We start from the raw sequence: 15,707 nt of genomic DNA on the forward strand, positions 1-15,707 counted from the left end.
TAAACATTTAGTTTAATTCCAATTATAACTCTAGTGATAAAGCTGCATAGACATAATTGGTTTGGATTTTGAATACAAAATCGTTGTAACTTAAGCAGTACAAGACGAAACTGGTCAGTAAAAGTCAGTATTTTAAAATTAGTCAGTTTGTTTAGATAAAATTTAGTAGTTCTTAAGACATAGGGCTTTTCTCAACGCTTATAATTTATTTTTTTACTATCTCTACTTTCTAACATGAAAATCAAACTTTTTCTGTCAGAAAAAATGATAAGAGAAATTAGATGAGAGATTAGGTGTAAAGATCAGATTATGACATTACACTTCAGTACAAAAGAAGTTTGAAATGTACTCTAAAGTTTTTGAAAGTAATTTCCTACTGTGCAAAGGCTTTCAAATGGGCAGATATCGGCTACATATGAAAGTCGCTGGTCAAAAAAGACTAAGTGAAAATAATATCGATACCGAATGGGGGCGTAAAACCAGTGACTATGAATTGTTGTGGGGATATGAAGTCGAGAAACAACATGCATCTTCTCGGAAGCATGAAGAAGAATGTAAACACAAACTTTTCTCTTCACAACTTCAGCTGAATTTAGTTCGCAAATGCACAGCTGGTTCACAAGACTGTGGTGCCATCTACTAATATTGATAAAGTAAACCGTTCATTAGTACATTGAATATTGTATCCAAAGCATAACTTATTTGCGTAATTAATACAGTTCTATCGGACATTCCTTTGCTTCCATCCTATCGATTCATTCGGAAGACTTTTGAGGCGATGTTTACTTCAAGAGTTGCTATAGTTTTTCACTTTTAAGAAAAAAATCAAAAAAGTATAAATAGTAAAAAGTATATGTCTCCATCTATAAATGATATTACAAAGGCGTAATCTTTACATAGTCAACTATCGCAAACGATTTGTATAATCATACGTGAAGATATACGTAACACAACCTTAAATGAACCAACTTATTGATGGTCAGTAATGACGGGTCCAACGTCAACAAAACAATTACATATTTAATGAGTGAATCTAATTTTAAGGAAAAACGAATGGTTCCTATTGATACTGCAATGCTCCCATACCTCACACTGCCGTTATTGACGGTACTAAAGAACTTGGTGGGAACGCTTCAAGTGTGATATCCTAATTCGTGACGTTTTGAAGGTTGGCCTTCGAGACGGGAAGATTTTTAAAACTCTGAACGATTGGAAGGTGAACTTGAAAGCACAGGTTCATCAGATATGTTTCTTCAAGATGATTGTCTATGGAGCCATCAGTACGAAGTATTTCATAGCACTTGTGCCCACAAATGAAAGTGACTTAATGAAAACAAGAACGTTATTAGTCATCTGAAAGTTAACACAATTAAGTCGAAAGAAACTGTGTTTGCTCCAGTGCTTACATATATTTTATAGTTTACTAGTTACTGCTACTATCAAGTCAAAACTCCAACAAGCAGACGATTAATTAATAATTTGTATATGTTATTGCAGGATTACCTTTTAGTTCGATTCTGAGAATTTTGAGACAAGTTTTCTTCCTTTTACGTAAGTAAACAGTGGAGTTGATGTAAAGGAATTTAAAATGTTACTAGAAAAAGACAAACTTGCATCTTTTATCCGAGCAAAAATGACTTTTATAGATGGTTGTACACACTTGTTTAGGAAGTTAAAGCATTTTTAATGTTTGATACTATTTTAAAGGACATTAGACTTATTATTGCTGAAAGTCGGTCGTTGAAGTGATGCCTATTGATCTGACTAAACATAGCCTTCCTTATTGATGAATGGAAGTTACTGAGAACAATCAAATAAACGTTTACTACAACCAGTTCTTTAATAAAACTAATAGGTAAATGAAGTGACATACCCACTTGTCCCTAAACGTGTCAAAGCAGCTTTATATCTCAAAACGATTAAAGAAAGAATTCTCAATCGTAAAGAAAGGGCGAGCAATAAGTATTATTATAATACCTGATGTGATGGCTTAGAGATAAGAAAAGAAGGTAATAGCCTTAAAAGATGCAAGTGAAAGATTAAACCAGGTTTAAAAATTAGGGCCTTGATTCGGGTAATGTTGCACAGGTTGACATACAAGACATGAGCTGGGAAAAAATGAAAGAAATTTTGAGAAAACAAAATATTTTTGCTAATTACTTCATTTCTCAATAAAAAAACACTCAATCAATGATTTTCAATGTATTATTTTTATCAATTACAGTTCTCCAGATTGATCATAGAGTGCCAATGATACGTTAACGTTGTCTTGGTATATAGATCATATAGGACTAGAGATGTATGAAATAAGTAATTATTTTACAATGTTATTAGATACAACATGTAAGTTAAACTCTGAATAAAATAAATATAAGAGATTAATTAAAATGGTGGTCACGTAAATTCCTTTCAGTAGCTGTAAACGAGGTAACAGTATGCTAATTAATTGGAATTTTAAAAACATTCCCTGCATTTTACAAAGCATAGTTATTTTGTATTATATTTTTACAAAATATTATATATTTATAATACTATACAATATATAATACTTATGTATTTTGCATATAATTCATAATATTATTCAAAATATAATAATAATTATTATTATATTTAAATATGTTTAAACGCTATGTTATATCCTCTTACATTAGGCAAAAATCCTGTTTAACTTATTTTGATACATAAAACGATTATGTATAATTTTAAGAAGAATAAAAACCAGGACTAGCCTAATATAATTGATCAGTAAAATTAAAACGCCTACAATGAAAAGTGAATTTCTGTTGCACTGCAATTTTTGTCACCATAAAGCAGAAAAGTATCGTCTGTTGTCGTAATATATTTTAGTTTTTGTGACATTCTACCAGTGTGTGTTCTTATGGCTGACAACGAAAATTACAATGCCATTGTTAAATTATTAAATTTGTGTCTGTTATGTATATCTAAAAAATTAAAAGCTCTCTTCAGAAGAATTCTTTTAGGTGGCTGTTGTTTTATTTGAACAATGTTTAGTTTTTAATATGCCTAACAACTAAAATAATGCATTTGTTTATTAAATATTTTCAGCTAGACAGTGATGAACAAAATATAATTTTTTAATTGTCTATAGTTAATTGTACATTAATATTAATATGGTCGATGAGTCAGTAACTAAGATTTGTATTCTTAAATCAGTCCAAAGTCACTATTATCAGTAGTAACTTAGACCTCTGACCCAGTTTGTAGTTCAGGTAATAAAAATGTTTTTTTTATATTGGGGGGCAATCCCTAAAAGATTGATATACGTTTATTAAATACAAATTCCAAAATATACAAATTATTCCAAATGTTAAGTAGTTTCAATAATACTTTAGTTTGATTGACTTATTTATCGAACTTGATACTGATTGATTGATCCTTTTTCTCATATCCAACGACACCATCACTTTCGTTGTTACTACTCAAAGTGGCTGGGGTGTTAGAATACATCGGTCACCAGTTAGTTGTTGAGAGCACCGGTTACCAGTTCACGGGTGTAGTTGTCCACATCTTTGGTAATGAATAAGCTGGTAAAGGAGTTTGCTGTAGTTACCATAGTATGTCAACCGGTGCCGTGAACGACATGAAGAATAAAGTTGGAATTTCCTTATATGATTTTTGGTTCTTAATAAACTGAATATATGTTACAATGAATCTCGGGTTCTTCCATGAACTAAAAGAAGTTTTAGCTCTCGTCTTCCCAAATTTTATTTACCCTAATTGTTGTGTACACTCATTTTACTATCCAGTATGGCACTTGTATTAATTGATGCCATTTAATATTATTATTTTGCTTGATCATCATTAAAATGGCATAATGTTTTTTACTATAGGATGAAAACAACTGTGTCTGTTTTCTCCCAACCTGTAACCGTCCCGTTAGGTGAGTGAGGGGGGAGGAACTAAACCTGACAGTATAATGAGAGTTCCACACAACAGCAAACCTTTAACAACCATTACCAGTCTGCGCATGTTCTACAAACAGTTCTAGAACCATTTCGGGACATTTTAGAACTTTTTTAAACCGTATAATGTTTAAAAGGAATAAATCAGTCCATTCCCCTATCCACCCACTTATAAAATTGGATTAGAGTTTGAGTGTTACAGTATCACTAAAACTGTAATCCTAAATACGCCACTACGTTTAACAGTGGAAACAATAATTAGCATTGCTACATGGGACTACATAATTAGTATTATAGTGAGATACCTTCCTATTATGTCCTTTTCATTAGTATCAGCCAGCTTTCGTCGAGCATGAGGGAAAATCACTCCAGATGTAACGCATTGGTTAAATACTTAGCTATAGCAGATATACTACTTGCACATTACCAGGACACTATACACAAAAGGGACCAAAAGTAGCCATAATATACTAACATGTACTTCTATCCTATTATATTTTTAAAAACTAGTTGTTTCCCGCGGTTTCGCTTGCTTTTCGTAAGCTTTGCCCTGTATGAGCACTTCTGGTTCAAGTGAATTATATTTCCAACGCCGATGTTTATTACCATTGTACACGTACATGTACTTTATTATAAATAGGTCTAACACTCAAGCTTTAAATTCAAGTAGAAATTTATTTTAAAGACTTAGCGCCTTTAAATAGTGTTTGGCTATTTAATATACGTAACTGTCTCGTAATTGTGCTTTGATAACTTTCATATTTTGCAGCGCCGCTTGGTGTGAGTAACACCAATGGGCATAGCATACAAACCTGGTACGTGGAAAAATACATATACATACAAATTTCCACAATGACCCGTCATATATATGGCATTGTATTTTTCCATGTTAAAGGCAATATTTAACCTTGCTCATCCAAGATTTCTTGTTGTTGCTTTACACTTTTATGGAATTTGACATCAAAATTTGTAATGCTGACATTTTAAAACCGGATAGTCTTTTTATAAGACTAAAAAACTGTGCTAAGTTTGATTCAGTACCTTAAACAGCAATATAAAAAATATATATTTATTCATATGAAAAGATATTAATTTGTGCTTTTTGTAAATCCACATACGAACAAAAGTAATATACGTATATAGGCTACAAGTAAGATATAACTTTATTTCAGTTATATTTCTCGTTTTAATTAGGTGGTTGGCCCATTTGCCATCTTAAGTTTTGTAAAAATGAGAAAGGTTGGTTTATTTATTAAAATTGTGTTTAGTAACAGATTTTCTAATTGATTCTTTGGGATAATTTAAACATTGAAAGGGAATATTCGTTTGTATTCGCAGCCTTATAATATCTCAAACAGCGTTTGTTAACCACGATAACTCAGAAGCCCTGCTTATGCACCAAATTATGCCTAAAATCCTACTTTAATGTAACGATTCCGAAAGAGTAATGTCAAATTTTTTTCATGTGAATCTTGTGTTTCCTTCGGCTTTGGAAGAAAGTATGTTGTTTTGGTATTTATTATTCTATTGCCATTATAAAAAGGTACACTTATTTTGAAATGAGTGTTATATGAATAATATTTACTTATTTATAAACATAGATTGTATTGTAATCCCTGTCCTGAAACTGTAACTTTCTCTTGTTTGTTCGTTAAGGAAAGTCCGAGAGCGACGCAAAACGAACGTCTTCTTGTTGTTATTAGCAGATTGTTATACAACAGCTATTGTTATTATTTTATACACTGCTTGTTATTTCAGATTTAACAAGCCATTTAAGATCTTTTATGTATTAATAATTCATAGTGTCCAAGAAACTGTTTTATTGTTATTACGATTGGCTGGCCCTAAGATTATAGCCAGTCATACAAACCACACAAGTGCATTATATTCCTGGTTGTAGTGGATAGTCATGGTTATTCTTTTTTTCCAAACTAAGTTCGTGTTAAACGAGTGCGTAGAACGTCCTACTCTACCTTTTGGTTTCGAAGTCACTACTTCGTGTAACAATGTTACATGACACTTCGTGTAACATTGTTGTTTTATGTCTAATTCTCAATTTCAGAGAAGTTGTACATTTGTGGACGATGAATGTACGGCAAGACTCCATTTAGTTTTCCAGTATAACTATAGACGTGTTCAAATCATAATAATGAAGACAGAAAGGGACTTGAATGGACTTACTTTGAATTTGGTTTTTTCAACTGTGCAAAAATGTAAACCTAAAGTAAGTAATTGTAAAATATAAGTAAGTAAAATATAAGCTAAAAATGTAAGTAATTGTGACCACTGGACAGATCTCGCTAGTTCTGCAACAAGCCTAGTAAATAGTGGTATTATGATTGGCCGTCAGATAGCAGTGTACAAAGATGCACCAGTACACGTCTATATATTTTGTGTGTGTTGTTAAAAGTCATATGAAGTAAAATTTAAATAATCGGCACAACTACTGTAATGGCCCTATCACTCGAGCTGAGCTTGTGTTGTGCAGTGTACTCGTGTACGTATTTCGTGCTATTAACTGTTCGTACTTAATAGTGCGTATCGTTACTGTTTTGACGTACGCCTAGCTACGTCAAGATTTAGAATTTTATAGCCTGCAAAGTTGAAATTTGACACGTGTATGAGATACATTATGTTGAAGAGTGGATGGGCAGGCGAATGAATAATTAGATGCATGAATGGTGGAAGTCAGGATAGATGTACACAAGGTTCTGGGAATGTTGTGGTGATTCTACTAATTTTAGCAGCTCTAATTGCCCCAAGATCGCGTTGATTTCAAGTTGGTTAAGTATATAAGAAACAGGTCTGTCCATTGGTCCCTTCTTGTCGAGGAGGAACCGAACCGATTGTCCTAGCAACGCGTTGATTTCAAGGTGGTTAAATTTGTAAGAATACTTGCCGAGCACTGAAGGAATATATTGTTCTAGGATCTTGTTTACTGCTAGGATAGCTCTGGGTAGACGGATAATGAATGGAGGGAGCAAGTGTTGCGAGTTATTTTACTCCTACATTCTTGTCGGGACAACTACTACTCCATCCATGCGAATGATCCACCGTACAAGGAAGGAGCGCCTGTGGAGTCGCGTGTCATCTTAAACAGTGTCGGATTACTAACTCAAATTTTGTCTCGCAGCAACCGTCCGCCCATGCACATACGACGGCATATTAACTTTACTTTAGTCGCGTGCATCGTACGTTTGTGTCTTATGTCAACAGAAGTTATTAACGAATTTGTATACGTGGACAGACTTTTCGTAATGGTAGAGTCAAAGCCAATGCTATACGGCATCAGTATAAAATGTCACAACCAGAATGAGACGTATTCCAAATTGGGACAAACTGCCATAAGCATACTGCTAGAAAATATTCTTCTTCTACACTCATGTTTTACAATGAAGGTGTAACAAGCAACTTTGTTACTTTTTTGAGCTCTCGAGTATGATCGTATACTGAAGGAACACACCATCACAATTCTTCTCCAGCCTAAGTAAAATGTCCAATGGTCTCAACTTGCTTGGCTGGAACCGAACCGATTGTTTCAGGATCTCAAGGTGCTTAATTATATAAGAAAGTTGTTTGTTCGATGGGTGCTACTTGTCGAGTAGAGACCGAACAAATTGTTCTAGGATCGTGTTGGTTACTGCTGACTAACTAAGTATAAAGGCAGATACGTGTTTTGTGTTCTCAATTTGTTTGGCAGGGACCATCGATTGTTCCAGGATCGCGTTTTTTTTCAAGGCGGTTAAATATGTAAGAGATTTGTTCGATCGTGTCTACTTGTTCGACAGATATCGAACAAACTGTTCTAGGATCGTGATGGTTTCTGCTCACTAAGTATAAAGGCGGATACGTGTTCTATGGTATCAACTTGCTGGGGAGGAACCATCGATTGTTCCAGGATCGCGTTGTTTACGGGTCGGCTAAGTATAGAAGCAGGTGGGTTCCGTCACCTCGGCATCGCTCAACGGCGGTTATGGCCAAAAATACACGGATTGGCGTGACGCGGTCGAACGCTGAGAAATGCCCGAGAAACCTCTTACCAATATGTTGGTGTTGTCGGACAAAAACTGTCAAGATCTGAGAGAAGCCTGCAAGCTGCAGTTAACAGTGTGGGACGTCTTATTTAGTTGATAAAGAATAAGAGGGGTTCACTTCTGGTCTAATGTACTCTTACTGCTTTCGTATTTAGTAATCAGTATACATAATCGAACGTGTAACCAATGCAATACCTTAATGAAAGAATGCGGTTCTTTCCAATCCATTAAATCAGATCAATTCAAAACGTTGTGCCATCTTGTTAAAAATGCATTACTATCTATTTTTTCAATTGTTCTAAAATATTTCCCAGGTAGTTGAAATAAATATTCCAGAAATTAATGAATAGGGCACATAAAGTGAAAGATGTCATAAAAGTGTAGATAGTAAATAAGCGAGTACCTATAACATAAACAATTTTGAACTCCTTTGCTGGTGAGTGTGGGTTACACCGTGCAACAGTTGCAGCTCTGTTCTAAGTTCAGTACTACATGCACTGCTTTTAACCGAGAAGAGCCTTATTTGTGATTCGCCCCAGCAGAAGCCACGTAAACATTTTTATTAAGATGTAGGTGTCGGAGACGAACATATTCTACAGTAAGAGATCAGATTCTGCATAATGTGAGTCTAAAAAGGAACAAACATCAGCGTGCATAAATGTTTACACACTATAAATTTCAGAAACCCAATCTTGAGAATAAGTGTGTCAACTCATAGTGTAAAGTTCAGAAATTTCCCAAAATATCTAGTCGTACTTTCTTTTTCAAAATTAGCAACACAAAATAAAAAAAATAAATAAATAAAAAACTAATTTTGCAGTCTAAAATATTACGATGCAAAAATTTCCCCTACATGTTAATGCATATTATTAAAGATATCTAAAGTGAAGTAGTGTTCACCGATTGGAAATGTAAGTGAATCGAATGTTATGTCACAATACAAGTGTGACGAGACTACATGAGGGGAGAGGGTGTTGCAGGGGGGAGAGGGCTACAGCACAGCCACAGCGTGTGGAGGACGCGACTGTACATCAGCACCGACTCTCTGTTACCGACTGTACCGGCCTAATTCCGCCACTATTGATTAGGTTAACCCTCGGTGTACTAAGCATGGTTGGACAACACATGATAATATACGATACACCTTGTGTCTTCTCTGTGAAATCAATGTAGAGATCTTCGCTTGTTTTTGGCTTCCCATCTTGTTACACTACTGTGGACTAAGTAAGGATGGTTGGATAACACAAGATAATACACGATCCACCTTGTGTCTTCTCTGCAAAATCAATGTAGAGATCTTCGCTTGTTTTCGGCTTCCCATCTTGTTACACTACTGTGGACTAAGTAAGGATGGTTGCACAACACACGATAATACACGATACACCTTGTGTCTTCTCTGCGAAATCAATGTAGAGATCTTCGCTTGTTTTCGGCTTCCCATCTTGTTACACTACTGTGGACTAAGTAAGGATGGTTGGACAACACACGATAATACACGATACACCTTGTGTCTTCTCTGCGAAATCAATGTAGAGATCTTCGCTTGTTTTCGGCTTCCCATCTTGTTACACTACTGTGGACTAAGTAAGGATGGTTGCACAACACACATAATACACGATACACCTTGTGTCTTCTCTGCGAAATCAATGTAGAGGTCTACGCTTGTTTTCGGCTTCCCATCTTGTTACACTTTTGTGGACTAAGTAAGGATGGTTGGACAACACATGATAATACACGATACACCTTGTGTCTTCTCTGAGAAATCAATGTAGAGATCTCCGCTTGTTTTCCGGCTTCCCATCTTGTTACACTACTGTGGACTAAGTAAGGATAGTTGGACAACACATGATAATACACGATACACCTTGTGTCTTCTCTGAGAAATCAGTGTAGTATCATCACTTGTTTTCGGCTTCTCATCTTGTTACACTTCTGTGGACTAAGTATGGTTGGACAACTCATGACAATATACGATATAGATCTTCACTTTTTTTTTATTCCCATCTTGTTACACTACTGTATCGAACGCAGTCTCGCTTAGTACAGGGAACGTTTGTTTATGCCAACATATTTCCCTTCCCGCTATGCTGCTGCTGTGTTCTGAACGCGGTATAGCTTACTACGGAGAACTACTTAATTTCTACGCTTACGTAATTTTCTTTTGTTCTGATGTGTACTGAGCGTGGTCTACGTGTACGGATTTAGTACCAAGTGTTCGGATTTACTATAAATACTTTGCTTTGTTCTGCCCCAAAGTATGTTTTCCTTCCCGCTCTACTGATGTTTACTTAACGCTGTCTAGCTTAGTACAAAGAATCGCTTGTTTTTCTACGCAAACGTAGTTTCTTTCTCTTTATTCTGAAGTTGTCTGCCCCAAAGTAAAATTCCTTCTCGTTCTGCTGATGTTTACTGATCGCGGTCTAGCTTAGCACAGAGAATTGTTTGTTTTCTACGCAAACGTAGTTTCTTTCTCTATATTCTGATGTGTTCTGCCCCAAAGTAAGATTCCTTCCTGCTCTACTGATGTTTACTGAACGCGGTCTAGCTTAGCACAGAGAATTGCTTGTTTTCTACGCAAACGTAGTTTCTTTCTCTTTATTCTAATGTGGTCTGCCCCAAAGTAAGATTCCTTTCCGTTCTACTGATGTTTACTGAACGCGGTCTACCTTTTCACAGAGAATTGATTGTTTTCTACGCAAACGTAGTTTCTTTCTCTTTATTCTGATGTGTTATGCCCCAAAGTAAGATTCCTTCCCGTTCTACTGATGTTTACTGAACGCGGGCTAGCTTAGCACAGAGAATTGCTTGTTTTCTACGCAAACGTAGTTTCTTTCTCTATATTCTGATGTTTTCTGCCCCAAAGTAAGATTCCTTCCTGCTCTACTGATGTTTACTGAACGCAGTCTAGCTTTTCACAGAGAATTGATTGTTTTTCTACGCAAACGTAGTTTCTTTCTCTTTATTCTGATGTGTTATGCCCCAAAGTAAGATTCCTTCCCGTTCTACTGATGTTTACTGAACGCGGTCTAGCTTAGCACAGAGAATTGCTTGTTTTCTACGCAAACGTAGTTTCTTTCTCTTTATTCTGATGTGGTCTGCCCCAAAGTAAGATTCCTTTCCGTTCTACTGATGTTTACTGAACGCGGTCTAGCTTTTCACAGAGAATTGCTTGTTTTCTACGCAAACGTAGTTTCTTTCTCTTTATTCTGATGTGGTCTGCCCCAAAGTAAGATTCCTTTCCGTTCTACTGATGTTTACTGAACGCGGGCTAGCTTAGCACAGAGAATTGCTTGTTTTCTACGCAAACGTAGTTTCTTTCTCTTTATTCTGATGTGGTCTGCCCCAAAGTAAGATTCCATTCCGTTCTACTGATGTTTACTGAACGCGGTCTAGCTTAGTACAGATAATTGCTTGTTTTCTACGCAAACGTAGTTTCTTTCTCTTTATTCGATGTGTTCTGCTCCAAAGTAAGATTCCTTCCCGTTCTACTGATGTTTACTGAACGCGGGCTAGCTTAGCACAGAGAATTGCTTGTTTTCTACGCAAACGTAGTTTCTTTCTCTTTATTCTGATGTTTTCTGCCTCAAAGTAAGATTCCTTCCCGATGTAATGCTGTCTACTATACTATCTCTGGGTTAGTGCAGAAAACTAAGTGTATGACCAAAACCTCGCTGTACACAGTAAGTAGATTGTATTGCTACCAAAGTACATCAATAAAGAAAAGTAATGATTTTTATATTGCAAGTATAATTTAATAGTTCTAAATGTATTTGTAAATAATAATTAGAAATGATAATGTGAATATAAAGTAAAAAAAATAAACTGTTCTGATCCATTTTTTTTTTATTTGTATGGAATACAGTTCAGTAGAGTACACAAATGATGAATAGAAAGCGATGGTGTTTGGTATAAGGGAGTAGATTTTTGAAGGAAAAAGGGGAACGTTGAAAAAATTCCGATTATGGGAGAAAGGAATAAATATAAGGGAGAGTGAAAGAACTTGTAAATGGAAATTTGGTGTGGATTGTAATAATGTTTTTTAACACATTTTATAATATATTACTTTGTAAGTCCAGATAAGTGCTAATACCGTCGAGAATACTTAATAGATTTTCAATTCTTACATGGACGTTGTTGAGATTTGTTTTTAAGTAACAAGCGTGATTACTCGTGTATTTACAACGAATACACGATTGTTACATCTTTTATATTCAATGTAATGAAAGATGTACGTTTTGACGCATACTTTCTGATAATATTGATAGTTTATTTTATACAGGGTGTTTATGCAATATTTTGGGAATTGTTTTCCTCGTGTAAAGACCAAAAATTGTACTATAAACATGGGACGGTAATGCTTACTTTACCGTGAGTTTTCTGTTTGTATTTTTAGTTTTTATTATTTTGTTTTTATTTGAGACATTAGTAAAGAATTAAAAAAACTCAAATGTGGTACAATTATTTTTCTTGCAGTCTTAAATTAATATATTATCAAATCACGTTTCATGATGGCGGACGGTTGAATTTGTTAAAGTTTAATATAGTAAAAACTATTAAGATTATAAACATGTTTTAAAGATTAATGAAAGTTGGTAAATCTAATCAAACATTTTTACACATAGATCTTATAAATCGGTCATGAAATGATGTAAACACAAGCTTTAAACTATTATAATGCACGACGAATTTTTCGTTGTTTACGGCGTCATTAGCCATGCATTACAACCGATAAAAGCTTGTATGTGCTTATTATTTACGGACTGAACTCCAAAAATATTGCCGGAGAGTTCGTTAACACCCTGTATATTTCTATGTGGTGATATCCAAGAGTAGGACGTACAGGAATGTGTTGTAGTCTACTACTGAGCATCATATTCACTGAAAGTCATGAGGGATGATCTGGCCGGAGAAACTTACTGTTGTGAGAAACCTACAAATAATTCTCAAATGTGCTAAGACAATTGACACAGTTGTGAAATTATCGATATAGTTTATAGCATTTTAATGTATTGCAATATTATACATGCTAAGGAAATATCAGAATACTGAAGTAGCGCTGTAGGTTGACACTAGGTGTCGTTGTGGTGTAACATTAGAGAGCACAATCACCAATAATAATTGAGCTCGATTTAGGTTTTCGATTAATATATAATATTAGGCATAATAAACCTTTTTAATGTGTCAATACAGACTTGTTTACGAGCAATAGTTATACGTTTGAATTTCAACGCCAATGTCAATCTGTACAAGCTTACTTTACCTCGTATAGTAGTATAAATGTGTAGTTAAAACTTTGTATAATGCTATGTATAATGAGTAGCTTACATTTTTTAAACGTATGCAAATGTACATTCTAGTCTTTGTTCATTAACCGTACGAGGAAATTGTTGAATACTTAGTTAAATGAGTCCTGTTGCCAGGTACACAGTACGATATCCGGTGCGGTTCATACGAAGCTACAGTTGATGTAACCAATATAATATGCATATAGTATCGATCTGCTACAGTTAGGGGAGGGGCGATGTGCAACAGCGGCTTATGCATTTCGGCGAGCGGGACCACAGTAGAGGCACAGCGGTACTTGGTCGTAATCAGGGGTTAAGTCGGACAGCGTAAACTGGCGTGATTGGTGCCCCCCCCCCCACCACTACAGAACCCTGCGACTCCTTGTCTTTATCTGTTATAGAGTATGTAGGTGGAGTAAACAATTGTAATAAAACTGTCCCAGATATGACGATGAGTGTAGAAGTCAATATAAATTCTTGGTAGACTTGAGAACTTCAACGAGTATTACGATCTACCTTGCTTTTGGGAGAAATACATTAATAATATGTATAATCCTTACGGTTTCAATGCTATTATAATAACCCCACTCGTTCACCAGACTTGCTATCGTCCCGAATGCCGCTTTGGGATTCCCCTCTCTAATATCTCCCCCTCCCACCGATATACTCGTATTAGTATTTGTACAAAACATAACTTCACTCTTGAGTGTTGGGAAAATCAAATAAGACACTGTAAGATACTCCCGAAAGTATTTAGATATTCAAAAGGTCAAGATGACTGTGTTTCATATGAAAAATTATAAAGCTAGTTTTTTACCTAAAAATTTCCTTAATCTGGAATTCTAAAGTGATAGTATAGAAATGTTTTTTCACCTAAAACACCTTTGACATAATTGTTTTAAAACTGACATTTGTTACACTGTTTGATCATAAAAGTTTGTTGTTATGTTTTTTTTTTTTTAATTTTTTGTTTTTTTTTATCACAATACTTATATTTTGGAGATTCTTTAACATCCTAAACCCACTGGTCTCTTGGCTATATTGGCTATAACTATAACTGTAATATTTACGTAGTAATTTTAAACATGGTTATTTTGAGAAGAGCTTGTTTTGGATCCCTAACTTTTCTCTTACAGTTCTGCACTGAAGTATAAGTAGATTTGATTTATCTAAAGTCAAACTACAGAGATAGTTAAAAAACGGTCCAATGTTTTATAGTGTAGCGTGTTTAGGCTAGTATTTTTGGAGTTCATAAATCCGCCAAAATCTTTGTGATTTTAGACTGTCCAGCCAAACTGTGTACTGTAGTTCTGTAGCCACCTATTCTGGTGTCTGATTGCATACTTATTATAAGCAGATGTGTCCCTGTTCCCAGGAGGCATACGCCGTACTTCGGCCAGCCGGACTACCGGGTCTACGAGCTCAACAAGAGGCTGCAGCAACGCACCGAGGTTAGTCCCACACTTGTACAAATAAATCATTTTATAAAATCAGGTGAACAGTAAAAGTTAGCAAATTGACTGAGCATTAGCGAAGTATATCAATCGATAGGCTGGAAAAATTCAATTTCTGTCTGCCAGTCCGCACATCTAAAAAAACGAACTGACCTAGAGAATTGAAATTTTGCATTAAGCTTCATTTATACACAAGCAAAAAGCTATAGCTAAAAAAAGTGATAGAAGAGAACGTGATGTTAAAAGTCTGACATGAAATATCTGGAAACATTTCATCTCTACAGATTAAATTTTGTATGAGAATTCATTTTCTAAATAGACAAGAATGAGTTCTATGATTATGTGTGCCTAACTATGAAACTTTCCTTAGCATTATTTTTATGTCAATCCGTTTTCTGTATGATTGTCCGTCTGTCTATCTATATTCAGGACATCTTGATAATGAAATGAGCTATAGATTTGAAATTGTGCATGCAACCTCAAAAAAGCCTGATGTGACACATATCTGGCGTGATCCTACCTTGTTTATTGAGTCTGTGGTCATAAGGAAACTAAAATAGCTTGGGCCTAACCTGTCTGGAATTTTTTGAAAAAACTTGAAAAAAAAGGTTGTAACCAGAGTTATATACCAAGCGGTTGTGTGGGTCAAAGACCTCTCGCAACAAACTCAAAATTAAGAGTGTAACTATATTACACAAAAATCAGCTATGTGCCTAAGAAATTGTAACTGTTGCTCATCTTGACTCTCAGTCTGAATTATTTTCTATGATTGAAGAAATATTCAGATTACAGATTGACATTTTTGTTGTGACACTGAACAACATGAAAAACAGTTACATTATTTGTATTTTCCTTTAAAATATCCATTTTTTTCCAATTCTGGTTTGCTGATTGTAAAACTGCTCTAAGTATGGCACTGTTTCTTTTAATTTTAATAATTCTTTAAGTTATAACACTAAAACACTGTATCATTTTTTATATATTAATTTCTAGTATGTTTTTCTTTTATTT

The 15,707-nt window shown here is 34.9% G+C and overlaps 1 protein-coding gene across 1 annotated transcript in view; it reads left to right on the forward strand.

Moving 5' to 3' along the window:
• Positions 1-15,707, forward strand: part of LOC124374384 (LIM domain-binding protein 2-like) — a 162,015-nt gene that overhangs the window by 85,638 nt on the left and 60,670 nt on the right. Inside the window, 1 exon segment of the mRNA XM_046832609.1 lies at positions 14,600-14,693. Within this exon segment, the coding sequence (XP_046688565.1) occupies positions 14,600-14,693 (94 nt within the window).

This window comes from Homalodisca vitripennis, chromosome 1, assembly GCF_021130785.1.
Source record: "Homalodisca vitripennis isolate AUS2020 chromosome 1, UT_GWSS_2.1, whole genome shotgun sequence".
NCBI classification, from domain to species: Eukaryota; Metazoa; Arthropoda; class Insecta; order Hemiptera; family Cicadellidae; genus Homalodisca; species Homalodisca vitripennis.